The 27,608-nt window shown below is 45.3% G+C and overlaps 2 protein-coding genes, 1 long non-coding RNA gene and 1 pseudogene across 4 annotated transcripts in view; 2 read left to right on the forward strand and 2 right to left on the reverse strand.

Annotated features, from left to right (window-relative positions):
• Nucleotides 1–7,054, forward strand: part of cspg4ba (chondroitin sulfate proteoglycan 4ba) — a 33,555-nt gene extending 26,501 nt beyond the window's left edge. Inside the window, exons 10-11 of one of the 2 annotated variants that reach the window (XR_009794673.1) lie at nucleotides 224–5,933; nucleotides 6,243–7,054. Coding sequence is in view for 1 of the 2 variants with exons in the window: in XM_061817578.1 (XP_061673562.1) it covers nucleotides 224–2,271 (2,048 nt within the window). In the remaining variant the exon portion in view is untranslated. Of the gene's footprint in view, nucleotides 1–223 lie in introns of both variants that reach the window. The other variant, XM_061817578.1, reaches the window with a different exon arrangement.
• On the reverse strand, nucleotides 2,608–2,722 carry LOC133500090 (5S ribosomal RNA; annotated as a pseudogene).
• Nucleotides 7,055–15,150: 8,096 nt separating the features above from the next.
• On the forward strand, nucleotides 15,151–16,681 carry LOC133499169 (uncharacterized). The gene is made up of 3 exons (XR_009794572.1): nucleotides 15,151–15,278; nucleotides 15,504–15,584; nucleotides 16,232–16,681. It is a non-coding gene; the product is annotated as an uncharacterized LOC133499169 (long non-coding RNA).
• A 351-nt stretch (nucleotides 16,682–17,032) lies between these two features.
• snx18a (sorting nexin 18a) lies at nucleotides 17,033–27,529 on the reverse strand. Its single transcript, XM_061816814.1, has 2 exons — nucleotides 25,759–27,529; nucleotides 17,033–18,439 (listed from the first exon to the last, which is right to left on the reverse strand). The coding sequence occupies exons 1-2, from the start codon at nucleotides 27,164–27,166 to the stop codon at nucleotides 18,186–18,188; spliced, it is 1,662 nt and encodes a 553-aa protein (XP_061672798.1). The 5' UTR covers nucleotides 27,167–27,529; the 3' UTR covers nucleotides 17,033–18,185.
• Nucleotides 27,530–27,608: the final 79 nt, after the last annotated feature.

Consider the following 27,608-nt stretch of genomic DNA (forward strand, 5'->3'; position numbering starts at 1 on the left):
ACTCTCTTTGTACTGTCTTTCTTTGTAAATATCGTGTTTCAATGTAGCTTTCAATGTGGGCACTTGCGGCTTTTACCCAGCTGCGGCTTATGTATGTACCAAATGGTATTTCCTTTGCAAATATACTGGGTGAGGGTTATAATCAGGTGGGCTCTGTAGGCCGGGAATTACAGTAATGTACTTAAAGCTTCCAATTTTTTAATGTGTGTTTTCTTTGTGTCAGGTGCTGAAGTGACAGAAGGAGAAAGTGTGATTATTGACGAATCCAAGCTGGATGCCACTAACCTGATGTCTAAGCTGCCGAGGCCTCAGCGGAGCGCCAATGAGGTCTGGTTCCAGGTGACGTCTTTGCCGCAGCACGGCGTCATCGTCGTCGGCGAAAGAAACCTCACGAAGGAGAAACCCAACTTCTCTCAGTTCATCCTCAACAAATACGGGATTACGTACAAGCATGACAGCTCTGAGACAACGCACGATTCGTTCGCTTTCAGCGCATGGGTCAACCCAAAGGGCAAGTCTGCCCAAAGGCCTTCGGATGGCATCGACGTTATCGAGGAGTCTTTCAACATTACCATCATTGCTGTGAATGATCAGCCCCCCGTGCTGAAGACCAAAGCACCGAGTCTGACCGTGGTACAGGGAGATACAATAGCCGTTAAGTCTGAAAACCTCGAAGTGGAAGACTTGGACAATCCTCCTGATGATATTTTGTTCTCTGTGATTAGCAAGCCAAACAACGGTTACCTCGCCCTTGAGGGAAGATTGAACGAGTCGATTGGAGGCTTCACCCAAGCGCAGATTAATAACGGAAGTGTTTATTTCATCCATGATGGTAGCCCTAACTCAGGGGTTTTCTACTTCAGCGTCACGGATGGCCACCATAAGCCAATTTATAAGCTATTCAACTTGGATGTGACAAAAATCAGAATCTCACTGGTCAACCACACGGGCCTGACGCTCGAGCAAGGCAGCACTGAAGTCCGGCTGATTGGAGACAACCTCGCGGCCAGGACCAGTGGCAGGAACGCCACCATTCACTACCAAATTACGAGGCCTCCAAAGTTCGGCAAACTTCTGCTGGACACCCGGGAGGTGTCACATTTTGATGAAGATGATCTCCAGGCTGGACGTCTAGCGTACCACATGACCAATCTTTCATGTGCGGAGGACAGCTTGGAGTTCACAGCGTTCACTTCCGAGGCCAATCTGAGCGCGCAAGTGCTCAACATCACTGTCACTCCTCTGATCCACCTAGGCAAAGGTGTGAGGGCTCCCAGCGGAATTGGCTTAAAACTCAGCTCGGCCACGCTCGACGTTTCTAAACTGGCGGATATTTGCAGTTGTGACCCGCTGTTTGAAATTTTGTCGCAGCCCAATTACGGCAAAGTGGTCCGGACAAAGACTAAAAAGTGGCAGAAATCGGAAGCGGTTCAGTCATTCACTTTCAAGGATATCACACAAGAGAAAGTAACCTTGGAGGTGAATCCCAACATGACAGACGTCCGAGAATTAAACGACTCGCTGGTGTTTTTACTGAAAGCTGAGAACATCCAACCCGCTAAAGGAGCGTTCCATTTTACCATCGTGCCGTACGATCCTGCCGAGGTCCAGAGCACACAAAATCCCGCGGAAACGACATCTTTTCCCTCTCAGACAACAATCCAGCCTCCAAGAAATGGAAATGCCTTGCCAACGCGTTCCACAGCTGTGGCATATACCCAGCAGGCAGGCAAAAACCAGCAAAGGTTCAAAGGACGTCACCGCTGGGGGAAGTCCAATAGAACGAGCCACTTCATCACGACTCTTGGCAAACCCACCACAGGAAGCGATTATTTCCCCTTCATAAACACTCCCGTTCGTGTGGAATCCTACCCGCAAAAAAGCTCCAACCCTCTCCTGGTGATCTTGCCGCTGCTGGCTCTGCTGCTCCTCGTGATCATCTTCGTGGTACTGGTTGTTTTCCTCCGACACCACCGGCGCCGGAAGCAGAGGACCGAGACGCCAAAGGAGGCCCCAGCCACTGCCCTTCCAAGTGGCCAAACCCAGAGGAGCGCCGCCGTTCCCACGGTCACAGTCACCCCGCTAAACCCCACCAGCACAGCTAGTCCGGCGCTCAGTCACTTGCTGCTACGGAACCAGCGACTGGACAACTGTAACCCCGTTGATTCAAAGATTCTAGTCAGTTCCTGGAGTAGTGATTCTCCCTCTGCGTTGTCGCAGATGATCCAGACTGCCACTCCCTCCCTTCAGCGGAATCAGTATTGGGTTTGAACACATTTGTAGAGCAACATGTTTTTTTTTGTTTTTTTTTTTTAAATTATTATTATTTGGGAAGAGGATTAACAGATATAGCCCAAGACTTCAACTATATCAATCAAGTATGTCAAGGTAGTGACACTGGTACTAAGCGCTAAAGACTCTTCAACACTGTAAGATTCTCGGCATCCGTCGCCCATGTCAGCCGTTCTCATTCTTCTTTTCCTTCCAGCTTGTCCCGTTAGGGGTCGCCAAAGCGTGTCATCTCAGATGAACGCATATTTGTTTGGCACAGTTTTCCGCCGGATATCCTTCCTGACGCAACCCCTCTGCATTTTAGCCGGGGAGAGAAGCTTACAGTTCCTGGTATTCTCAGGCGGTCTCCCAGCCAAGTACTACCCAGGGCCAAACCCGCTTAGCTTCCGAGTTCTGACGAGATCGGGCGTTCTCAGGGTAGGCCGTAAGCCTCAACCGTTCTCAATAAACTCCGCATTTGCGCCGACACCCCAACGACACACAAAAGCAAAGGTTTGCGCACAAATGCTTAACGGGAAATTGTTTTGAGCGTTACGGACTAAAAACTGATGCAACAAGATCTACTTTGAGCTTGTTTGTGAAAGGACCTCGATCATTCGTCGGCAGTCGCGCATTCGTTTAACGCTCATCAAGGCAAGTTATCCAACGATTCCTAAAGTGGAGATAAAAAAAAGTCTACACACCCCTGTCCAGATGCCAGGTTTTGTGGTATAAAAAGGTCAAGTCAATGTGAATGAATTATGAACAGTTCCAAAGAGCATTCAGTTTTAGCACAGCAGCTTCAACCTTCTACTCGAAAGCAAAAACATGTCAGGAAAAGCCAACTAGAACATTTGGACTTTATTTGGGGTTAATCAGTTACTTTAACTAGTTGCAACCGTGTCCTAAATTTATACTCCCACTAAATGAGTGACTGGTTAATTCTGAGCGCCGCTATATCAGCTATTATATTTTATTTTATATTGTATTATATTATACAGTGGTGCCTTGGTTCTCAAACAATCCGTTCAAGAGGGGTGGTTGAAAACCAAAACGTTCGAAAGCCGAAGCACATTTTCCCATTACAGTGAATGGAAAATAAAATAATGCGTTCCAAGCCTAAAAAATGTTTGTTTTTTTTTTAAGTGATTTGTTTTAGCTTTTCCTAATAATAAACTGCATATTAGAAATGCATGTATAGTTTAAATGCTTTATAAAATTAAATCATTTAAGAAATATATTTTTGCTTAAAATGAATGCTTTAGCCTAGTAGAGTATGCTAGGGTTGGAGTGCATTGTCGTATATGGAGCGACTCGGCCCCCAGCCTTGTAAACCTTTATTAACAAAAGTGCAGCATAACTTTAAATAAGCAATAATGAAGGGGGAAAAATGTAACTTGCAACTAGAGGTAGGGAAAAAAAGATATAAGCAATGCAAAACAACAGTTTCAGATGACTTCGGTGGGGGTGACTCCCCCCGTTTTCACAAAGAACAAATCTAATGCCATTTGTTTCTGCCGTCTTTTAAGCACTTTTCTGAAGTGGCTCATAACAGCATCATTAAAATTTTGCAGTGCTCTGCAACATTCAGCTTCATTCGGGTGAAGTTGTCACGACCCATCGGTAGTGAGGGAGGACCCAAATGCAGGACTCCGGAGACGCAAAGGTAGTTCGGGAAAAGTGTTTATTTGGTCCAAAGTCGGGGATCAGGCAGACGGTCAAGTGGGGCAGCGGTAATCAGGATGTCGGGCATCGAGAGCAGGTCCGCGGGGAGGCAGGGGTCACTACACGGAAGATTGATCAGAGAAGGCAGGAGTGTCAAAGACGACAAGCTTACGGGATTGGTCGGACGACAGGCGAGGTCGGTACACCGGGGTTGACGATCAAGAGTACGGGAGTGCAGGAACGGGCCATGAGTTGCGACGATCTGGCGAAGACCAGTCGTCCCCTGGGTCCTAAAAATACCGGGGTTAATCAGCCGGTGTGCGCCTGCTAATCAGCGCTGGTGTGCTGGGACCCGCCAAGCCAGGGGTGGACCGACAGGAACATGACAGAAGTTCTACAAAAAAGTTTGGATGTCGTTCCATTTAGCGGAGATAGCTTTAATATCGGCACTTGAGACGTCCTTCCTGCCTTCAGCCTCATCAGACGACATCTCCTCCAACCTCTTCTTCTGCTCCTCCTGACGGTGCAGGAGTTCCTCAGTTGCGAGCTCAGCACGATGCAGGTCCTCAACATCATCGGCATCCATCTCCAAACCGAGATTTTGGCCCATTGTCACGATTTCATGAATGATTTGACAAACCTGTGGAGACCCCATGTCGCCACCAGCAGACCTTCTAAGTCGTGCTCAGTAAAACATTCGGGCCACAGTTTCTTCCATGCAGAGTTCGTGGTCCGATATGTCATCTGCCTCCAAGCTTTGTGGACGATGGTGACGCAGTGGTAAATGTTGAAGTGATTTTTTTCTTTTTTTTTTTTTCTTTCCCCAATAATCACAAAGGGTTAGCTTAGTGTCACTCGTCACCTCAAAGCATCTTAAGAACAAAAATTTTGTAAAGAGCTTCTTGAAATTAGCGATTACCTGCTGGTCCGTGGGCTGAATCAAGGGCGTCGTGTTGGGAATCTTGCAATCACCGCTAGCATTACCACATAAAAGAAGCATAAACCTGTCCTTCATAGGCTTGTGACCTGGCATCGATTTTTCCTCCTGCTTGATGGAGGTTCTTCGTGGCATTTTCTTCCAGAATAGCCCTGTTTTGTCACAGTTGAAGACCTGCTGGGGAAGGTCGTCCTCGGCCTTGACGAAACGGGCAAACTCTGCTTTGAACTTTTCCGCAGCGGCTTGGTCCCAACTTGCAGCCTCCCCATGGCGAACAACGGGGTGTATCCCACTTCTTTCGCGGAAATTTTCAAGCCATCCTCGACTTGCTTTGAATTCAAAGCCCTCAGGAACTAGACTAGGGTCTTTTCTTTTTAAATCTGTATACCGATTTCTAGCGTTGGCGCAAATCCAGCAACTTTTGACTTCCTCCACGATCTGTGGCCTCTGCTTGGTCAACACGGTTGCTTCTTTAACAACATGACTTGCTTTGATGGCAACCTTTTGTTTCAGGATGGTGCTGATCGTCGTTTTCGTCATGCCGTGCTTCTTCGATAGCTCAGAAACACCCACACCAGATTCGTGCACAGCTATCAAATCCTTCTTGAAGTCAACAGTTTTACGCACCACTTTCCTTTTTTCAGCACCAGCAGTTCCACTTGGTCAAGTCAAGCTGAAACAGTTCCAAATAGCAATCATTTTTAGCGCAACACCTTCAGCCTTCTACTCGATAGCAAAAACATGTCAGGAAAAGCCTACTGGAACATTTGAACTTTATTTGGGGTTAAACACAGTTACTTTAACTAGTTGCAACCGTGTGCTTAATGTTGACTCCCACTAAATGAGTGACTGGTTAATTCTAAGTGCCTCTACATCAGCTATTATATTATATTATATTCTCTCTCTCTCTCCAGCTAAATGAAGAGGGGTTGCCTCAGGAAGGGCATCCGGCGTTAAAACTGCCAAACAAATATGCAGTCAGCTCAGATGACATGCTGTGGCGACGCCTAACGGGACAAGCCAAAAGGAAAAGAAGAAGATTTTCTCTTATTATCATAGGGTGTGCATAATTCTGCAACTACATTGTTTGTTATTTTTGCTTTCAAAAAGACTTCATTACTTATTCAATTGAGTTTTACAGGCTGCAGGTCGATTTTTTTTTTTTTTTTTTTTTTTTTTTTAAAGTGATGTATCCGTGGTCAAAAACCGGGGTGTGTAGACTTTTTATAGGCGTTATATCTGTAACGTAGATCCAAATCAAATAGACGATGGATGAGATGATCATTTTCTCCATGCAAATATCTGCTAACTGCATGCTGATATCCCACACGTGAGTCCAAATCTGACCTTTGCAAAATATTTCTCGCAGTCCAGTCCGTGGCAGCGTGTCTGTGGTGCGAGCATGAGAAAGTCTTGGCTGCCTCTCGGCAACTTGGAAACCGTCACCGGTGAAAATCCAACATCCGTCTGTCCTGCTGCTTCATGCTTTGACCACCAGGGGGTGCCGTTGTTGGCTAAATCGTTTCAAGCGTTATTATTTTGTTCTTAATCCCAATTTCTCCAGCCGCTTAGCTATTACTATGGCAAATAATAAGCACGTATGTTCGGTGCTTGAATGATCGGATTTTATGACATTGATGTTGGTGCTGTCCAATCATATCATCACATATTTTTAATTAGTTACAGATTACAGTACGAAATTGACGTTTTATTTTTTTGTTCGTGTGTATGTGGGATGGGACTGCCATTAAATGCCATGTTTATCAGCACGGTCAATGATTTTAAAAAATCAAGACTGTTCATTTAATATGCATATTTTACTGCATAATATTATTCCCACTAGCATGCGTGAAGAACAAATGCAACTGAAAAAGTGAACACTGTATAATGCTTGCTCTCCTTTTTCTGATTCAAATGCATCATTAACATTTATTGTCGTCGACTCTGAGAATCCATTTAAGTGAGGAAAATGATGCTGGACTGAAATGTGTATTATAATATTTTATCATTTTGGATGTAAAGAAAAAGCTGCTGTGAATGCAAGGTACTGAAAAAGCACTGGAAAGATTTTTTTTTTTATTTTTTACACAGGACTGATTAAAGTCATTTACCTGCTGTATTCTGATGTCAAATGCCATATTTTATTTATACCATATTTTTATTAAACCACTTTAAATTGTATTGTACATTCCTTTGAGTCTCCCCTGCACAAATTTGAATTTTTTTTGTCTCTGATTCTTTTTACAAGGAGTACTTGCTTATATCTATCCCAGATGTCAACGGGCAGGAGGCGGGGGTACACCCTGAACTGGTCGCCAGCCAATCGCAGGGCACATCGAGACAAACAGCCGCACTCACAATCACACCTAGGGGCAAATTAGAGTGTCCAATTAATGTTGCGTGTTTTTGCAATGTGGGAGGAACCCATAGAGCCCAGAGAAAACCCACGCAGGGACGAGGAGAACATGCAAACTCCACACAGGCCGGTCCGCGTTTGAACCCGGGACCTCAGAACTGTGATCCACCGTGCCGGCAGTTGTATATGTAATCATCTTGAAATGTGTTTTTATGTGAAAAAGGGTTAGTGTGGCCGTACTGAGCTGGGTGGGGGGGGGTCACTTAACGGGTTTGATTAGCATTTAAAAAAAACCTGGTCTTTCAACCCCTACATTCTGCTGTACTAGTTTGAAGTAAAAATAACACAAATTTAGGCGAGTTGAATCGAAACGCGCATTTTTCAACTCCCTCCTTTCCACACATTCACTGCGAGCGTGGAAATTTCTTGAACGTCCATGGTTTGCTTTTTCACCCACACAGAAGAGCCACAATGCAGTATTGTACAGTATTTGAAAGCGCTCAGCGTGGAAAAACCTCTTGTACGATACGTCTGAAGTGATGACTGTAATTTAAGGGCTGTTAATTGCAAGCGCGCCCCCAAGACAAAACGGGACTAAAGTGCTTTTGGCCTACTCACTTTAATGAGGTTTCACACCGATGCGTTTGAACCTCTCCAACCTTGCATGCTCACTTCATTTCAGTACTTAAGAGAGACACCACACACTCTCCCTCAACAGACTCTTAAATACACCATTAGAAGCCCGTTTAGTTTGTTCCTCAGAGCCAATCAAGGCATGTAAAATACCGCAGAGGTGTACAGAATCTAACATGTCCGTGCCGAAGGGGGCGCAGTCAATGTAGGACGAAAACACGGCGGGAACCGCATGAGCACGAAGTGGCTTCATTCGGATCAGCTTCACTATTTAGTCCACCATTGCTCCAACTCGCCGTGTTGTCTTTGGACTGCTCTCCCGTGAGGTTTTGGTTTTGATTACAAGCATTAAAAACAGATGCCCTTGGTGCGCAAATTGGCGTCGGATGTATTCCAAATTTGCCCTCTTCAACTCTGTAGAATGATTCAAGCTGTTTATTGTTGAAGGTTACTGTCAAACTAAACATAAAATAAAGAAAATCATGTGTGTTCAAAGCAGCCACAAGTTCCATCCATCCATTTTCTTTGCCGCTTATCCTCACGAGGGCCGCGAGGATTGGTGGAGCCTGTCCCGGCTGTCAGGAGACAGGGTAGACCCTGAACTGGTTGCCAGCCAATCGGAGGGCACTCAAAATCACACCTAGTGGCAATTTAGAGTGTCCAATTAATGTTGCATGTTTTTGGGATGTTGTAGGAGTGCCCGGAGAAAACCCACGCAGGCACGAGGAGAAACTGCAAACTCCACACAGGCCGGTTCGGGATTGAACCTGGGACCTCAGAACTGTGAGGCCAATGCTTTTCCAGTGCCGCCCACAAACACAAGTCCTCCATCTTAATGGTAACATGTTGTTGGAAATGCCACAGAAGGGCTAACGTCTGTGTTATAACCCTTTAAGCAACGGCCATTTGAACACAAATGGTGGCGCAACACGTTGATGGTTGAAATAATATTCACATGACTACATTGTGGAGAACAAAAAATATTATTGCAGTTTACCGAAGGGTTTATTATTGTATTATACTCATTCCTTGGGACCAAGGAGTGAATCCCAGAATGAACAACACAATGATCATTGAATTGAAGAAAAAAAAATGTAACAAAACTGTTTCATTTATACTCTATTCAATTATGACTTTACTGTATGATTGAATGAAGCACAATTTTACAAATGATCATTTAAATCAAGAAATGCCTTTCAAACATTTGTTGTATTGCCGGTTTAACCTTTCATCTCAAACCACAGCGTTAGTGTTTTTTCACAATAAAATAGTCATCATTTCTGCTCGTTTTTTTTCCTGTAATTCATAATTGAATTGAATTGACCCCGCTGTGGATATTGCGCAATCCGCGTCACTGACCAATCAGGGGCCAGAGATCTGCATAGACCAAAGCCCGTTTTTGCTCCCGCCATTTTCTCTGACAACATTGAATGGTCCAGTATAGGTTTAGTTAGCGTTTTATCGCGTATTTGGGTTATTTAACAAAAAATATGGTTAAGAGGTGTAGTCACGGACTTTGTAATAGTGACGACAGGTATCCTGAAAGGCTCGTTGGTGGAGTTCGATTCGTACCGTTTCCAAAACCGAAGACCCAGTACGAAAAATGCCTTCGATGGGTCAAACTTTGTGGAAGACCGCATCATCGACTAAAGCCATCTAATATCAACCGGAACAGATATGTTTGCACTGAGGTATGCCCTAAATTTGATTTTTAATACACGTCTCCTATAAATGAATTCGAAGTTCTTCGCTAGCATAACACTGCTGCGTGTGAACGATTGACACACTTATTCTTTGTTGAGCGATATTTAGCACAAACGTATTGATTTCTTGCCGGCTCGCGGCCAGAAGCTTAACCAGACTGTGTTTGCACGAAGATATGCCCTAAATTTGATTTTTAATGCACGTCTCGTATAAATGAATGAGACGTTCTCCGCTAGCGTAACATTGCTACGTGTGAATGATTGAATGAAATCAGAAGCATGGCGTCTCTCTCAGTTAAGAATGTATTGTATTTAGAATCGATAATATATCGTTGATTTGAATGAAATCAGAAGCATGGAGTCTGTCTCAGTTCAGAATGTATTGTATTTGCCATTTTTACTGTTTGTCTTACGTCAGCGCACGTGGCGTGACGTCGCTTCAGGGGGCGTGGTTAGGTGCCCTGTACGGAGGGGTCAATTGAATGTGTTCACAAATGTTTAACGTACAATTATTTTGTTTTCCTAACGTGTTTTGTCGTCAAAGAAGGAGTATTTTTTTTAACTTTATTTCAGTTTTATTACGCTGACACCGCACAATTCTATGAGACATAAAATAATTCCAAGCGTGACTCAAGCGCCCCCCCCCCCCCCCGCCATCCCACCCCCTGTCTGGTTCTTGGTCGTTTATTTTAATTAGTTTGTTAAATGTAACTCCTTGATGGAGTCTGGGGGGGATTTACAGCGGCTCACAAAGACCAAAACTAAAGAAAGCAAACAACCTGTTGTGTGTATTTTGGGGGGGGTCAGACAGCGTTTTGTCAGACATGAATCAGGCCCCCCACCAGAGAGTGAGAGGGAGAGAGAGAGTTTCCTGTGTGAGGGCTGGAAAAACAAAAGCAGGACTTTCGAGCGCTCTGTCCTCCCACATTCCAGAAGCTTCTGTCAGGTACAGGGCGGGATGACCGTCCAAAGGCGCTGAGCATGTGATGCAAATTTAAAAAAAAACAAAAGAAACAACAACAACATGCAGGAATGCAAACACGAAACGCTGCGCAAAGACAAAAAGAAAGAAAAAGAAGGCTAGATAATGGAGGAATTATTCAAAATGTCGCTTCGTTCATCACATAAATAGTCCAAAATGTCAACAACATGAGCTGGTGCCATTTTAAAGGGGGAATCCACTGATTTGCACTAACAATGTATCCAATAAGTCATGTAATGTGTACCCTATTTTGACAACGTGATGTTAAATCATCTCTCATTTAATAGTAATTTGAGAAGATTTTTATGGACAATTACAAATTTTCAGGGCCCGAGCCACTTTCGCCAGTCACATGACCGACTTGCGCAGATGCGACGTGTGCCGTGCCGCAACAAAGGCTCGATTACATGGGACACCGTTTATGCCCAGCGCCGATTTATCCTCATCTGATGAAGAAATGGCAGGATCGGTTGATCGGGAAGACGGAGGACTACTACTGGAGCCAGCAAGCCAGCTCGGGGGGTGTCTGTCCCCCGCACGACACGTGCCACTCACTCCTTTTTCCTCGGCATTGTGGAGGAAGAGCGATGCAGCGTAAAGGCTCTGCGTGAGCCGCCGCCGCAACGCCGGGTCCCGGTTGATTCCGATAACCGGCATGGTGACTAGTTATGCAGCCCGCGGCGATGTGAGCGGTATTCCTCCGTCTTCCTGATCAACCAAGCGGCCGAGCTGCTCACGGCTGTGTATGGAACAATTCCTCCGTCTTCCCGATCAACCCATCCTGCTATTTCTTCATCGGATGAGGATAAATGCGAGAAATCAGCGCTGGGCATTTATGGTGTCCCGTGTATTCGAGCCTCTGTCGCGGCACGGGGCACGTCACATCCGCGCACGTAAGGTCATGTGACTCGCGAAAATGACCGGGCCCCTGCAAAGTCGTAATTGGCGATAAAAATCTTCTCAAGACTCTATTAAATTAGAGAGGATTTAACATCACATTGTCAAGATAAAGTACACACTACGTGACCTATTGGATACATTCTTAGTGCAAACTGGTGGATTTCCCCTTTAATGAAGAGCCGTTCGCTATGTCCTGTAGGCACGTTTTAGGTAGGTTGGTAAATCCAAAACTTGCAGCCCGAAACTTCCCGTTATGCTGTTCTGGCTCTATACTGAGGTAGGTGAGATGTTATTTCACGAGATGTCGATGTATCTAGAGTAGATAGATAGATAGATAGATAGATAGATAGATAGATAGATAGATAGATAGATAGATAGATAGATAGATAGATAGATAGATAGATAGATAGATAGATAGATAGATAGATAGATAGATAGATAGATAGATAGATAGATAGATAGAGTGTGTGCCAGTTTATGCTCTTTTTTGGGGGGGGCACCCATCAACAACAAGTCTCACAATGACGCTCGAGTTCGAGAGTCGGCGCTAAATAGCGCCGCTTTGAGAGCAGGGCGTCGGCGTCGCATCATGCGGCAGCGCCGTTGTTAGTCGATGATCTCATGGCCAGGCCCCGCGTCTTTGTCTAATCTCACTTCCTCCTCGTGTGAGGTCACCGAGGGAAAGCAGAAAGGTCACTGACGCCTGGAAAGGACTAAAAGGGGAAAACAGAAGAAAGGTGTTTTTTTTTTTTTTTAAATTGAAGAATCTGCTTTGAAAGAGGATGTGAAAAAGATGCCATGTTGAGTCAATTTTACTTGGGGTGTGACCTGTAGCCCCAATTTACAAATTTTCTGTATCACAGGGCACTTTTACATATTGAATAGGTCAAAAATAAATTTCTTCACACGCTACAAGAGCAAGCAAACGGGCAAATAAAACCTCCCTTTAATGCGACGTTGTGTTCTCGGCGCCCACGGCAACCACGTTTTAGCTCATCTTGGGCAAAACGGGATGCACATTAGACTTGCGCATTTGCCAGTTTACAGAATTTCTCCACCATGACAAGAGAAGATAGCCTGAACGTGATAAATGACTAAACATACTGTATAAGCAAATATTATAGGACTTTTCATAATGTGATGTATGGTGGGCCAGTTTCAAGAATGCAGGGGGCCATAAGTGACCCACAAGCCATACTTTACCCACACTTATGTATTCTGACGTGAAGTATTTTGTCTGTGGGCACTTTCCAAAAATAAAGGAAAACCATTTTCCCAAGTTTGCTGAAGACATCTCGGTGATTTCCCATAATCCCACGTCCACTTGAAATGAGGCACGGCCATCCCAAACAAACCATTTCCCGTCACAAGAGAAAGTTTTGTCACTTCCGCCGTCTGACACGGAGGGATAAGCGGGATGAAGTATTTTGCGGTGGCCCTCAAGGGAATTTCCTAGCGGTATTATGTAGGATTTGGATCCACCGAGGGAAGTCAATAAAGCCGGAACGCTGACATCTTGCCTGTGCGACAGGAGAAGTGAGCTGTGATTGAATGAAGCTCTGAGAAGAAACCACGGGGGATTTTCTTGGGGAAAGCGTGCGGGTGAAACAGGAAGTGATGTGGAGACGCTGGTTAGCTACTGTTCTGCTTTTCGGTGCCAGCCAGCCAATGTTTGAAAAATCCATCCATGCACATTTCCTATAGCGCCGGCCCACATGAGCCTTGCGGTTGATCTGGAGATTATCCCAAGTAGCTTTTGGCGAGAGGTGGGGTACGCCCTGGACTGGTCGTCAGCCAATTGCAAGGCACAGACGAGCACTGAGAACTCAAATGGGGAAAACTCGATTTTTGTCAGGAAAGATTTAATATTCTGGGGGATTTATATGTTGCTGGTAGTTTATAACAGTGAGGTGGGGGATTGCTCTCGCCAACAAGTGTGTGCAGAGCAGCAAAATTTCCTGGCACTACCAGACCTCAACTTCTTGCCGTTCAGTTCTGAGACAGTTAATTTTAAGGTCCACTGTCATGAAATGCACGAGTTTTAGTATGTTATTAATGAAAAAACAGCAGCCGCTATGGACCCATCCATTTTTTCACCGCAAAACATGATTTTGACGTTTATGGCTTTTTGTAACTCCTGCCATGAAAATCCTCTCAAAGGATTTGTTTTCGTGAAGAAACAGGAAGTGACGTACAGGGCAGTAGCGCACTCAGGCGGGCTCATTTGTTTCTATCGCTGGATATTGTTCGAATGCTCGGGAGGATGGATTCGCTCTTCATACTTTTTCAAAAGACCCAGTTCGTTGTGAAAAATGGATTGCGCAGGTGCAAAGGTTGAGAGCTTCGCGGCTTCCAAATGACAGGTCGGTGTGTATACGCAACTAAAAAAAAACAGTAGTTGGGGGGGGGCGACGTAATCCGTAAGTCAGGGGTGCTAAATGTATCGACGTGCCACCCCGGCCGAAGCCGCGATCGGCAGATGCGGCGCCACCGAGGTGGCTCGTCGCGGCGCCGGGCCGTGGTGGCTCATCACCGCCGCGTAGGTGGATGGGACGGGGAGGCGGTTTGGCCGAGCCGACGTCATCACTCGTGGCCAGCATCGTCGTCACTCGCGGCCACGGGCGCCGTTGCAGAGGTGAATCGGGCGGGGAGGTGGTTTGGACGCATGCAGTTTGGGCGTGATTTGCATATCATCTAAATATGGCTCGAAATGATCGGGCAATATTGCCCCGGTCACTTCACTCGGTTGTGATCGTCCATCTCAGCAGGGGCGTCAGAAAAATCCGAATATCTCAGTTGTTCGTCTCCCGTAGCAAGTGGCACAGCATCTTCTCAAAGGCGAATGTCCCAGTGTGACATCACGGACAGAAGATGCAGCCAATATGGCTACCACTTGAATGTCGAACGAGACTTCTGCAACTTTGCGCATGGATGACGCGCTCTCCGCTCATATTTATTTTTTCGTGTGGACATTGAAGTGATTAATGTTATATGTATTTTTCATTACAATATCTATTTTAGAACGTTTATAGGCATAAATTCCCTTGGAACTCTCATGTTCTGCCATGCAGTTCCACGTTTGGTTCCTGGAGGGCGCACCTGCGTCCTCTCTGTCTCCCCCCTCCCCTCACTGTTCGCAGCACCTGTCATCCATGACCTCGGCCCACATATTCTGTCAGTCTCGCAACTCCACGTCCCCTCGGTAAGTCTTGTGTCTCCTAAGTAAGACGGTTTGCTTACGGAACATGCAGATGGGAGCAAACGTCCCAGGATGCATTGCGATCCTCAAGCAAATGCTTCCAGGCCCTGCGGGAGCTGAAGAAGCCGCAAAATAAGAACACCCATTTCCTAAGGTGTTGGCATCGCACTGAGGAGGAACAAGAAGCCTGCGGGATCGGCATGTGTGCATCGTCGTTTGCTTTCAACACACACAATGGAGGGACTTGCGGAGAAAAAGATGGCTGGAATGGGAAGACAGCGTTCCATCTTCTAAATTATCAAAGAAAAACGCTCAACCCTATGATGGGGCCCATCTGTTCCCCCCCCCCCCCTCCCACACGCTTGACCAAAACATCATTGAAGCTCTGCAGGACCCATAAAAAGTGCGCCCACAACATTTGCCTGGTGGAAAATCAAACAAATTAGTCTCTTGTACATAGTAAAAGACATTGTTATTATTAGTTGTTTGTTTTTTCCCCTCTAGTATTAACGTAGTACAAGCTGTTGGTGACCTCTTCCTCTTAACTACATGGTGGCCCACATCCCACAGTCCACCCGGGCAACATCAGCACATCTGAGGGCTGGGGTGGAAAACACTGACGCGGCATGGAGGTTAGCGCCCCCCCCCCCCCCAACTCCCGCAGCACTTTTGCTTTTCACGCTAGTCTTTAACAACCCTGTAACCCAGTAGAGGGTGGGAGCAAATTGGTGCTCGATCAGCACATTTGACTTTTAAAACGAATTGGCTAGGCCATTTGTAAATGAGGTTTAAAAAGTGTAGGTTGAATAGTTTAATGAGCAAAGAATTTATTATTCTTTTGAATTATTCACTTTTAGGTATAACTATCAAGCGGCATGGTGGACTGGAGTTTTGCATGATCTCCCTATTTGACACCGATGTCCTCCCTCCAGAAGTTGGTAATAATTTGCTATAATATATAATTATAATTTACTGTTACATCAACTTAAGTCATTTTTGGAACACATTTTGTCAGTGTAGTTTTAATTCAACATAGTTTTTCACTTTTGAGTGTTTTTGTTAAGATATACTATTTGAGCTCTCTTACATTCTTTCAGTTTTATTTACTGTCGCAATCTATTTGTTTTGGTTTTTCCTGAGAATTTTTGCCTCAGGCGCTCTCACATGAATGTTTAACCATTCAAATGTAACCACCAGTGAAATTGGACTTTTTTTTTTAACCAATCAGAAGCAGGCAGTCACATGACTACACACGGAAGCAAAGTTTTGTGACTACTAAATTGGTATACAACTCTCATTATTTTAGATTAATGGAACATATGTACGCTTTGGGTGGCACGGTGGAGCAGCTGGAAAGTATTGGCCTCACAGCTTTAAGGTCCTGGGTTCAATCCTAGCCCTCCCTGTGTGGAGTTTGCATGTTCTCCCCGTGCCTGCGTGGGTTTTCTCCGGGCACTCCTGTTTCCTCCCACATCCCAAAAACATGCAACGTGAATTGGAGACTCTAAATTGCCCCAAGGTGTGATTATGAGTGTGATTGTTATCTGTCTCCACATGGCTGGTGATTGGCTGCCAACCAATTCAGGGTGTACCACGCCTCCTTCCTGATGACGGCTGTGATGAGCTCCAGCATTCCCGTGACCCTTGTGAGGATAAGCAACCAAGAAAATGGCTGGATGTCAGCATTGCTGATAAATGCGGGTGAATCCTGCTAGCCAAGTTTGCAATACTGCAATAATGTTTTTGGTCAAAGCTTTATTAATAGCCGGGAACTGCAGGTGAATTTCAGTGGGGGGGGGGGGGGGGGTTCCACATCCCAACTCCCACTACCAAAAGTGGCAGGTTGAAATTTGATTGCGAACAATTTCTGTCAGTAACCCCACTGCCAATTGAGGCTTGCGTTTCAATTGGCGAATTTTTTTTTGCTTAGCACACATTCATTTATCACAATACAAAAATGGAAAGTTGGATGGATTTTTCTTAAAGGAACTTTTCCGTTGAAGAGGGATTTATTTTTCGACTTCTTTTCTGACACAACCAGCAATGAGTGTGTAAAAACTGCACCAAAAATGCGACTATCAGTCAAGGAGCCTTCCATGAAAAAAAAAAAAATCCTTCAACTGCATTAATTTTTGAAACTGCAAAATGTCAGATTTAATGCAGAAAAGTTCATTCAGGCCAATTTGTCCCTATCTTCTATATCACATTTATAATACTATATGTAATACCCATACTTGTTAGATGGTAATATGGTGTTTTTGTTACTTTTAAACACTAATCATCAGAATAAAATCTTTAAGGTGATGAAAATTATTTCAGTGTTGCAAGTGAATCTTTGAGTTTTATTTTTTGAACTGAACTCCTGAAATCAATTAAAAAGGCAGTAATATAATTTATTGGGATGTCCTTGCACATGCAGTAAATAAAACATCCGGATATCCATTCAAACTGGGGCGTTTCCACAAATTTGCGTTGTACAAACAAATGAAATTTCAACATTTACAGTATATAAAGCTTCCATAACAAAAGGAGAAGGCACAGCGAGAGTTAATAGTCTGTTTTAAAAATGACATAAGGCTGGAAAACAAAGTCAAAATCAATCGCGATCACTTCCCGGCTGCCAAACTGATGGCGATTGCTGAAACGGAAGGCCGAAAAGTTGCATCAAGTCAGGGGTGTCCAAACTATTTCCTCTGAGGCTGCTGAAAGGGGGAAAAAAACCCTTCAAGCATGCAAAAGCCACTTTGACGTGCTTTTCACTCTAATGTTCCATTCTGTTATTTTGAAAACTCCTGCATCACACTTTATATAAGTAATACAAGGATTTTGTGGTCAATTTTTTTTTTTGGGGGGGGGGGGATCCTGAAAAGCAAGTGATGCACGTCTCTCGAGATGCATACGTGTGAAAAATGCAGTTTAGATGTGACAGTCTTCTTTCTGCGTTTCTACTAATCTATGTTTCATACCGCCCACTGATGGCCAATGTGCACACATTAGAAGGCTCAGCACAATGTCTATTGAATGAAGACATAAAATTATGAGTCAATAATTGTTTAAATCTTTACATTCTATTTAAGTATGTTATAATGGTGATTTATTTTTTGGGGCTGAAATGGATTTGTGGCATTTTGAATCATTTCATTGTGTTCATTTAAGATATGAGGGATTTGATTTATGAATGTGGCCGCGTAATGATTTCAACTTGTAGGTCAAGATACCACTGCAGTTGCTTTGTGTATCTTGAAAAGATGTGTTTCTTCCCATCAATAATAATACTATAGTCGTGGTCAGATAAGTTGTAAGGGGCATCCTCACGTTTTTTCAAAAGAACTTTTTTAGCCATGTCAAATATGCGGCGGGCGTGTAAAAAATGGATGGCCCATTTGCCCCACGGGCCGTATTTTGGACACCCCTGTTTTTCCTGAACTCATTGCTCCTCCCAGCCTCGGAATTCCCTCTTGGAAGTCCCTCTGAGATGGTCAGTAGTGCGACCGTCTGGCCTTTACAGTTAATAGTATCACACGGAGCCTGGTTTCTGGCTACGCGTTGTCGTACTTGTGCAGCGCCTCCTCCAGCGTGCCAGTGATCTTGCGGAAGAACTCCATCTGCTGCGTCAGGAAGTGCTGCATCTGCGCCCGGAAGTCGCGCACGCGGATTTGGTGGAAGTGCTGGATCTCGGCCAGCGTGGCGCAGGAGATGATGTTGCAGCGCTCCGTGATGCCCTCCGCCTGCGCCGCCTCCATCTTGCCCTCCTCCACGTGACGCTGGCTCTCCTTCACTTTGGTCAGAGCGCCTGCGCACAAAAAACATCACATTGCTGACGACAAGCCTGTCACAAATGATCGTTTGACAAATAAAATGTGAGGCTAACACTTATGAGTTGCTAGTGGGCTCCTGGATCACCAGCGGACCAACATTGGCTTCGTCCAGTACTCCACAGCCAAGCTCCATTCGCCGCTCGATCCACGCAACCAAAACATTTAGGGAAAGTTAACCGTTTATCACATCCACTAACCCTTGAGTTAATGAGCTAAGGAGCTAAAGACAGACAGCTCGCTCAACTGCGGCGATGTTCTTAAAAACATCAGCACCTTCCTCAAAGTTGCTGTGTGTGTTAATTATCACATAATGCATAGGTGTCAAACTCAAGGTCCGGGGGCCAGATGCGCCCTGCCACATGATTTTATGGCAAATCATGTGTATCGACTTCCATGATTTTTATTCAAATTTGAAACAAAATTTCAAACTGTCATATCATGAGTGATGACGTTGGTATATTGCAAGCATTTTTGTGTTACCAAACATCAACAATAGTTGAAAAACCCATTACCCTTAAATTCTGATTCCAAAACTAGTTGGTAAATTGTAATGTAATGTGTAAATATGATGGGTCAATTTAAGATTTTCATGGTTTCACTCATAATGGCCCTCTGACAGAAACCATAACTACAATGTGGCCCATGATAAAAATGAGTTTGACACCTCTGACATAATGCATGGTAGTTAACCTTTTATTAACCATAACTGCAGCAGCACACGGCATTCAGCTAGGAGCAGGCGTTTTAAAAACATTTCGCTGTGCTGTGTTAAGTTTAAAATACATCTCTTTGGCCTCTTTAGTAGGTTAATGACGTTTTATATCCACGTTAAGTGTTTAATATTTGTTTAAGTGACAGATTTAGCTGTCGAGAAAAAAATGGTTGACCAATTGTAGATGCTGAGGTCTTAGTGTTTAAAAAAAAAACGGCATTTATTATGGCTGCTATAAAAAATAGATCGATGTGTTTATAAGAGGCTTTTAATGAATCGAAGTGACTGCTTCAGTTGCTGCTCTTTTGGGTAGCAACAGGTTCCAAATTGAAAAGCAGTATTTTTTTTTAACATATTACTTGGCCTCTAAAATGGGTTTGACATTTATTTGTCTTAAATGGATGACTAATTAATGCAAGGTGTCTGTTAGAGGCATGCCGTGGCCAAATGCATTTTTTTTTCAACTAGCTGGGTGGTCTGAGAGATGAAGTCATGAGGCAAAAAAGTGCCGACAGTTCTTAATTTTTAACAAAAGTTCCTAACTTTAACCAAACTACATTGACACACTTGTTTTTTGCTACTAAAGTCTGAAAGTTAATTTCCAACACACAGCGTTAACGAAAAGAGAACACACATGTGTGCGCCTTGGGCTCAACACACAAAGGCCTTTGAAAGCACCATTTAAGGAAATTTTCTCCAACCGCCAAAGATCCGTGGCTATTTCAAGGACAAAACATCAACATGGACCCAATTTGAATCGGGATGTCATCCGGCAGACGGTTGCCGTCCACGTGCCACATCAAACTCATCAAGATCTTTTTCCACAGCAGTGGGAAGCTATGCGCGTGTGAGTGACGAGACCCTGCGGCGTGAGCAGATTGCGACATGATGCCGCAACGCCGCATTTTCACACTACAACCAAAGTGGAGACACTTCCTTTAAAACGCAGTGAGAGACGCTCGCACGCACATATCAAGGTACTTGTGTGTAGGCCATCCGGTTGCCCAAACGAAGCAGTCAACAATAAAAGAGATATAATTTTCAAACTCACTAAAGTCTTCAAATGTTCCCCCAAAATTCAGTTTAAACTATAAACCACTTTTCTTAATTCAATGAAAAACGTTGTCAATCAAAACGTGACAGCTAATCACAGTCATAATTCTCAAGACTGTGTGAAAACAATGAAATTGAAAAACAAGCGCAATCAACAAACAACATGGACGCCTGACTGAAAAGTACAAAGTGGTACTTCTGACCCGCAAAGTACCGTGGACACCTGCAAAATATACAAACCCAACCTCAAATATAACAAAAAGCAAAAGAACTCTGAGCACCCACAGCTGAAAAGACAGCTGCTGACAGCTGCCCCCCGTCCTATTGAACCGATGCACACTCGACTGAAGTGAATTGAAGTCAGACATGAGAAACAATGAGCGTAAACACAGCTGTGTCCAAAGTCTGACATACTTCAAAGGTGTTCACTGCACCTACTGTAACAGGAAAAAACGTTACTATGACTAGATTTTATAAAACGCTGTTGAAATATCAAAAATACTAGTGGTATTGGTACTCGATATCTGTGAGTAATCCAGTGAATGCTCCTAATGGTATAAGTCTGGGGGGAAAAAAAACAAAGCATAGCAGCTACAAAGATTCAAACTCCGAACCGACTTCAGAACTGTGATGCAGATTTATTAACCACTCTGCATTTTCATCCATCCATCCATCCATCCATTTTCTAGCCGCTTATGCTCATAGGTGTGGCAGGAGTGCTGGAGCCTATCCCAGCTGTCATCAGGCAGGAGGCGGGGTACACCCTGAACTGGCTGCCAGCCAATCGCAGGGCACATAGAGACAAACAGTCGCACTCAAAATCACACCTAGGGGCAATTTAGAGCATCCGATTAATGTTACATCTTTTTGGTATGTGGGAGAACACCAGAGTGCCTGGAGAAAACCCACGCAGGCACGGGGAGAACATGCAAACTCCACACAAGCAGGTCCAGCTTTGAACCCGGGACCTCAGAACTGTGAAGCCAACGCTTTCTATCTGATCCACCGTGCCGCCACTCTGCATTTTATTTTCGGAATTTGTTGAAATCAAATCCCGAAATGTTTTTGCCTTTTAACATAGACGAGGTTATCTCGTCGAATGTGTCTTTTATTTTTTTTCTCAAGCTGTTGTGTACCACTGGCATAGAACACGGAAAGAACCACAGAATTGTCATTTCATTCCCAAGTGTCCTGTCAAAGTAGTTCATATATTTTAAAACATGTTATCATTTTCCAATTTTGAATATGATGTGCTCACAATGTATACAAAGCTATACTTGCAGAGTTCCTTGGGCGCTGACATTCGTTCATTGACAGCTGTTGTACTGTATGGTACTCTCTGGTCGGCTAAATGCCTCCTACGAGATCTTTTCCAGGGTGGTGAGCGCAAAGCGATTTGACGTAATCCCTGTTTACATAACACTCAACCGGGCGAGCGTGCAACCTGACCAACAATCCCCATCTCATCACCACACTCAACCATTATTAGCGCACCGCGACACATTTTATCTGCCTCTATGTGGCCTGCGCTTGGCTGGCAACCAGTTCAGGGTGTACAACGCCTCCTGCCTGATAACAGCTGGGATCGGCTCCAGCACTCCCGCCACCCTCGTGAGGATAAGCGGGTCAGAAAACGGATGGGTGGATTTATTTTTGTCTTGAATTTGTTGTCACGTTTCTGTCGGGCCACTTTTACATTAGCCATGCATTCACGGCTGTGGTTTCGCCACGCTTCACGATTTGCTTATCTATTATTGACCAATACTGGCTACTCATGATTCTCAATGATCAAAATAGATGCCAATTTATTTGATAATCAATCAGTTGATTAATTGATGCACTCAGAAACAACATTCAAACTTGGGCTGGATTTACACTATTGTTCCAAGTAACCAATTCTTAGTTAATGGCCAAGTGAACATCTCAATTCTTGTGTGATGCTTTCCGTATTCAAAGATGAAAGTTCTCAGAGAGATGGTTCCAAGTAACACAGACTATTTTGGGGTTTCGGCATTGTCCGGGTTGTCTAAAATAAATATTACAACACTCATCAGGCTATGGCAGGATGAATAGGCCCAACAACACGTCACGTGTAAGCTAGCCGACCCTAAGGCTAACGGCTAATGGAGTCGCTGCAGAGGTCGAGATCAATTGTGATGTCCACTGGGCCTCCTTTTTTTTCTTGCTCAAGATTAAAAAGCCACAAAAGTTGCAACACATTGTCGGTTGTGGCTTTAATTTCCGTTTCTGACAATGTGTTGGTGAAAATGTCAATGTTCTTTCACGAGAAGAGAAAAAAAAGACTGCGGGGAACACGGCCAGGAAGCACATGTGGTCCTAGAGTAAATAGCACATAAATGGGAGGAAAAAAAAACACGCTAGAAGCTTATGACCAAGAATCGGCAAACATAATTTGGGTTAGATTTGAAAAAGCCCTCTGGCTGTCACTTTTATTCATCTATTCATCTTGTCATGACGATGACGATCCCGGCGATATTAGCCATGAGGTTGCAGCAGTCAGCATGGAGGACTGAGTCACCTGTGTGAGGTCAGCTGACCATATCAATGGTGGCACTCAGAGCTACTTATTTATTATGGGCTCAATGGGCCCAGTGTCAAACGGGACAGTCAACAACATTACTTTGGAATGTTCGTGTTCACACTAACTACCTGTTAGCATCACGCATGACCATTTTTGGTAAGAGAGGTCAAAGCCCATCACAGCCATTCACACTCACATTCATGCCTACAAAAAATGCGGCGTCATCAATTATGTTCTTTTTTTTTTTTTTAAATTCCGTGCAAGCTGAGTATCCTATGTAAACCCAAACCAACACAGGTAGAACGTTAAAGCCCCACTCAGGAAGACTGGAGCTAAAATTCCAACCCGCGACGTGAGTTGTGCTCACCACTAAGCAAATAAAAATGGGTCGTAACTACAGTATTGCGTTATTACCTCATTTCATAGACCCAATTGTTCGCATTAAATAGTTACCAGCTGGGACTGTTTGAAATCTGTTGCAACCAAAACAAGAGAACTGAAGCCCGTAAACTGTCACAGATGATTTCATGTGTCAAGTCTTCCTGCGTGTCTTGTAAACAAGTATCTTGCACAGTATTGTTGTGGGTGTCCTTATTTGTATTATTTCCTTTCAGTGTACCTCTGTTCTTCCTGAACTCCAGTTTTACTTGACATAAATATACCACCAATATAGTTTACATTTTTTTCAAAGGCAAAAACAGCCTTCCTGCAAGACAGACATCTATGCTATCTCCAGTTAAAAAAAATATACATCACCAATTTGTGGAAATTAATGTAGATTCATCAATCATTTTTCATTGTTTGTCAAGGAAAATGAGATCTGTATGCTGTATAAATGAAAGTTACTAAAGAATTTATTCATATTCCATGCAACCGTGGTATTTATATTGAGTGAGGCACGGATGGAACACGGCATCAAAAGGATTAATTCGCATTATCCTCTTATCTTGTCTTCGGCTCGTGTTCGACATGGCACTTTCTCCATGGGGCTCAGCGACGGCGACACCAAGTAAATACGTTGCAGCACGATAACCATGTGGCAAAAACAAGTAGCCGCGTACTTAATAAGGTCGAGGTATTTGGTTTTTTTTTTTTTTGTTAATAAGGCCTCCTTGTCTCTAAGAAAGAAGACACAATGTGGCCAGTACAAGCTGCACCGTGTACTTCCTCCGCGGCAAATGCAACGATTGTATGTCACTGCCGAACAATGTTGGTTTTCACGACACGACCACATAGTGAGAAAAATCGGGGGGGGGTCGGGTTCATTTGGGATGTGACCTCGACCAACTTCGAATGCAGCCATGAGTTGTCCGACCACAACTCTTGCATTTGCCAAATGAAACCAATGCCGCAGAATCTCTCTGTTGGTGTGCTACAAAAATGCTATCAACTTCCTCCTTGCATGTGCAGTTGGCCGAAAATCTTGTGATAAATTGGTTGTCAATTAATCTGACTTCAGAGTCAAAATGCAGTGAAGCTTGTCCAGTTAGGGGTCGCCACAGCGTATCATCTTTTTCCATCTAAGCCTATCTCGTGCATCTTCCTCTCTAACACCCACTGTCTTCATGTCCTCCCTCACAACATCCATCAACCTTTTCTTTGGACTTCCTCTCGGTCTTTTGCCTGGCAGCTCCATCCTCAGCACCTTTCTACCAATGCACTCGCTCTCTCGCCTCTGGACATGTCCAAACCATCAAAGTCTGCTCTTTCGATCCTTGTCTCCAAAACATCCAACTTTGGCTGTCCCTCTAATGATCTAATTTCTAGTCCTGTCCAACCTGCTCACTCCGAGCGAGAACCTCAACATCTTCATTTCTGATACCTCCAGTTCTGCTTCCTGTTGTCTCTTCAGTGCCACCGTCTCTAATCCGTACATCTTGGCCGGCCTCACCACTGTTTTATAGACTTTGCCCTTCATCCTAGCGGAGACTCGTCCGTCATTCAGCTCAAAACCCAAGAGGTAGGGCTATCAGGTGCAAACTCGGCCTGATTATCAGTATGTGTGTACAGTACCATGTTTAAGAAACCAAACCAACGATCATAGCCACGTTTACTGTACTACATATCTTGTTCAGGGTTCTTGGGAGCTGAACCCCAAAACGCAAATACCGTAATTCCCGGCCTACAGAGCGCACCTTGTTATAAGCCTCACCCAGTACATTTGTAAAGGAAATGCCATTCGGTACATACATAGGCAGCAGCTGTGGAAAAGTCGCAAATGCCCACATTGAAACCCACATTGAAATATGAGATATTTACAAAGAAAGACGGGGCACAGAGAGTTTAACGCTAGCGCCGCCGCGCTATCGCTAATAGGGCCGGTTAAAAATAAAACATACCGGAAAAAAATTACAGCAGTAAGACACTAGTGCAGCGCTAACAGGGACGGACCTGTAAAAGTCACTTCCTCGGCACATATATTCCACCGGTCTCACTCTTACCTCGAGTGCCCCCTGCGGCCATTAAAAAAAAAAATGCACAAATTAGCCGCATCACCACATAAACCGCAGGGATAAAAGCATGTGAAAAAAGTTGCGGCGTATAGCCTGGAAATTACAGTACTGTACTTGTCATGAAATATCCCTCAAAGGTAGGATTGGAAAATTCTGGGTAAACTCATAAACCTTCCATGGGGATTAAATCAGAAATGTATAAAATGGATCTATTTTTACAGTTTTGGGCAAAACAAAACGATATTTTTGCTTATCCTCTTAACGACCCTTAATATTTCCCAAATTCACCAACTTCCCATGGATCATTGTCGTAAATTTAGCACCTCTGCATCCAAACTCAAAAGTGAGCATTTCTATTCTTTATCAAGGAAAACTCTATTCTATTCCTCTATTGTTATGTTGCTGTCAAGGATATGAAAACAAAAGTTTTTGTTCTAAGGCGTGCTGCATATTTGCGGCCTGCCTTCTGTTTTTTTTTTTCGGCCTACTAAAATGAACATTTGGCACGGACCGTGTCGTTCGCCCACGGATTACCTTTCTGGACATGGATGATGTCCGGGTAGTTGGCCAGGTGTCCCTGATATAGCGCTAACAGGTCCATGATGGGGTCCAGATCCTTGTTGGGCTGCTCTGCGAAATAGTCCCCAATGGATTGAAATGCGTCGCCCGTGAAGGAGATGGCCTGGTTGAGTCCGGCCGAGTAGACCTGCTGGTCCATTTCGAAAGCCTGGCCGAGGACTTTGAAGGAGACGCCCATCTTGTGGTACTCCTTCCGGAAGCCGCTCATTTGCTTGCGCGCAAACTCGCCGGCGGTGGCGTTGAGCTGCAGGGTGCCGTCGTCCATCCTCTTGGTGAAGGCCTTGAAACCGTCGATCTTGCTCTCCACCTCCTGGAAGTCGAGCGGGGCTGGCGGCGTGCTGATGGTGAGGAAGAAGTTGGCGCCAACCATCTCGTCCTTCTCCGCCTTCCTCTTCCCCATTTTCCAGGCCTTCTCGTCTGTGGTGCTGCACGTGAGGAAGTGCTGGAAGACATCGCAGCGGGCCAAGACCGGGTGGCTGGTCATGTGGTTCATCCACCAAATGAGGCCCTTGCGCCTCTTGGAGATGAAGTCCTCCTCGAAGCGGCCCGTGGCCTGCTTCTCGGGGATGTGGGGCACCGAGATGACAGGGAACTTTTCCACCAGGCGTGTGTACAGCCAGTCGAAGTGCTTGTAGCGCCGGTTCACCTGCTCCTGGGTGTGCGTGGGCGTCAGCTTATACGACATGTAGCTCTTCATGCCTTTGAATTTAGTCTGTTTGGTGGGGTCGTCTATGGTGCAGGTGAACGGGTACGGGTTCTCCTGCCACTCGGGACCGTGCTGGCCCATCACCACGCAAATCTTATCCCCGTCCTTCACGAAACCTGCCGCCTCGCCCAGCACGAAGGCCTCACCTCCGGACTTGACGAAAGTGGAGAACCGGTTCAGGTTCCGGCTGACTGTCGCCGAGCTCTTGGGATGCTGTCCCCTCGCCATTGACGATGTCGACAGCGTGTAGGTGGACGACCCGTTGCCCTCAAAGTCCCCATACCGGCTTCCCACGGTGCCTGGCTCGTCCGCGGCTGTGGAACTGTCATCCCAGTCGTCATCCCAGTCGTCGTCACTGGCTTGCGGGTAGGTGTGTTGCAGCTGTGCAGGGGGTGGGAATGCATTGTCCGCCCTCCCTGTGGATGGCACGTTGGCGTAGCGGGACTCCGGATGCGCGTCGTTGCTGTCCCCCCGCAGGACCTCCACGTAGGACGCGGGGAAGAGGCCCCTCTCGCCTTTGCTGTTGGTGCCCTCCAGCCACCCCTCGATGTCTTGCTCACTGTGCAAACTTATGATTTCGTTCTCGCGCACAGACACCTCGCCGGGGTTCTCCGAGTTGAAGTCGTAAATGGCCCTAGCCCGGAGGAGCGCCGCCATGCTCGGAATGAAGAGGGGCGACGAGCGAGAGGGGGCGTCGGGCTGGGATCCGAGCGGCTGGTCGGGGGCCCCGTGGGGAGTGGGGGTGAAGAGAGCAGCGCGGCGGACAGTCCCAGCTAGCTCCCCGTCGCAGCCATCCACTAACTACCAACAAGCCCGTATTCACGCTTCCCAAAATCGACCTGTATTCCCCTTGAGGCTGCCTTAAAGACGTTTTTTTGTTTTTGTTTTTGTTTTTGTCTCCCGCGAGCGGGCTGCTTCTCACCTCCGGACCGTCTCCACTCCTCCTCGGCACCGCCTGCTGCTTTCCGCCTGCTGCCGCTGCTCAGCAACAGCAAGTCGGCAGGATGGCTAGTCGAAGGCGGAGCTGTGACGTCCCCCCTCCCCCCCCAACAACAACCTCCCCCCAACTCACGAGACAGCAACAATCAATCTAACCTTG

The sequence above is a fragment of the Syngnathoides biaculeatus genome, chromosome 4 (assembly GCF_019802595.1).
Source record: "Syngnathoides biaculeatus isolate LvHL_M chromosome 4, ASM1980259v1, whole genome shotgun sequence".
Taxonomy (NCBI): domain Eukaryota; kingdom Metazoa; phylum Chordata; class Actinopteri; order Syngnathiformes; family Syngnathidae; genus Syngnathoides; species Syngnathoides biaculeatus.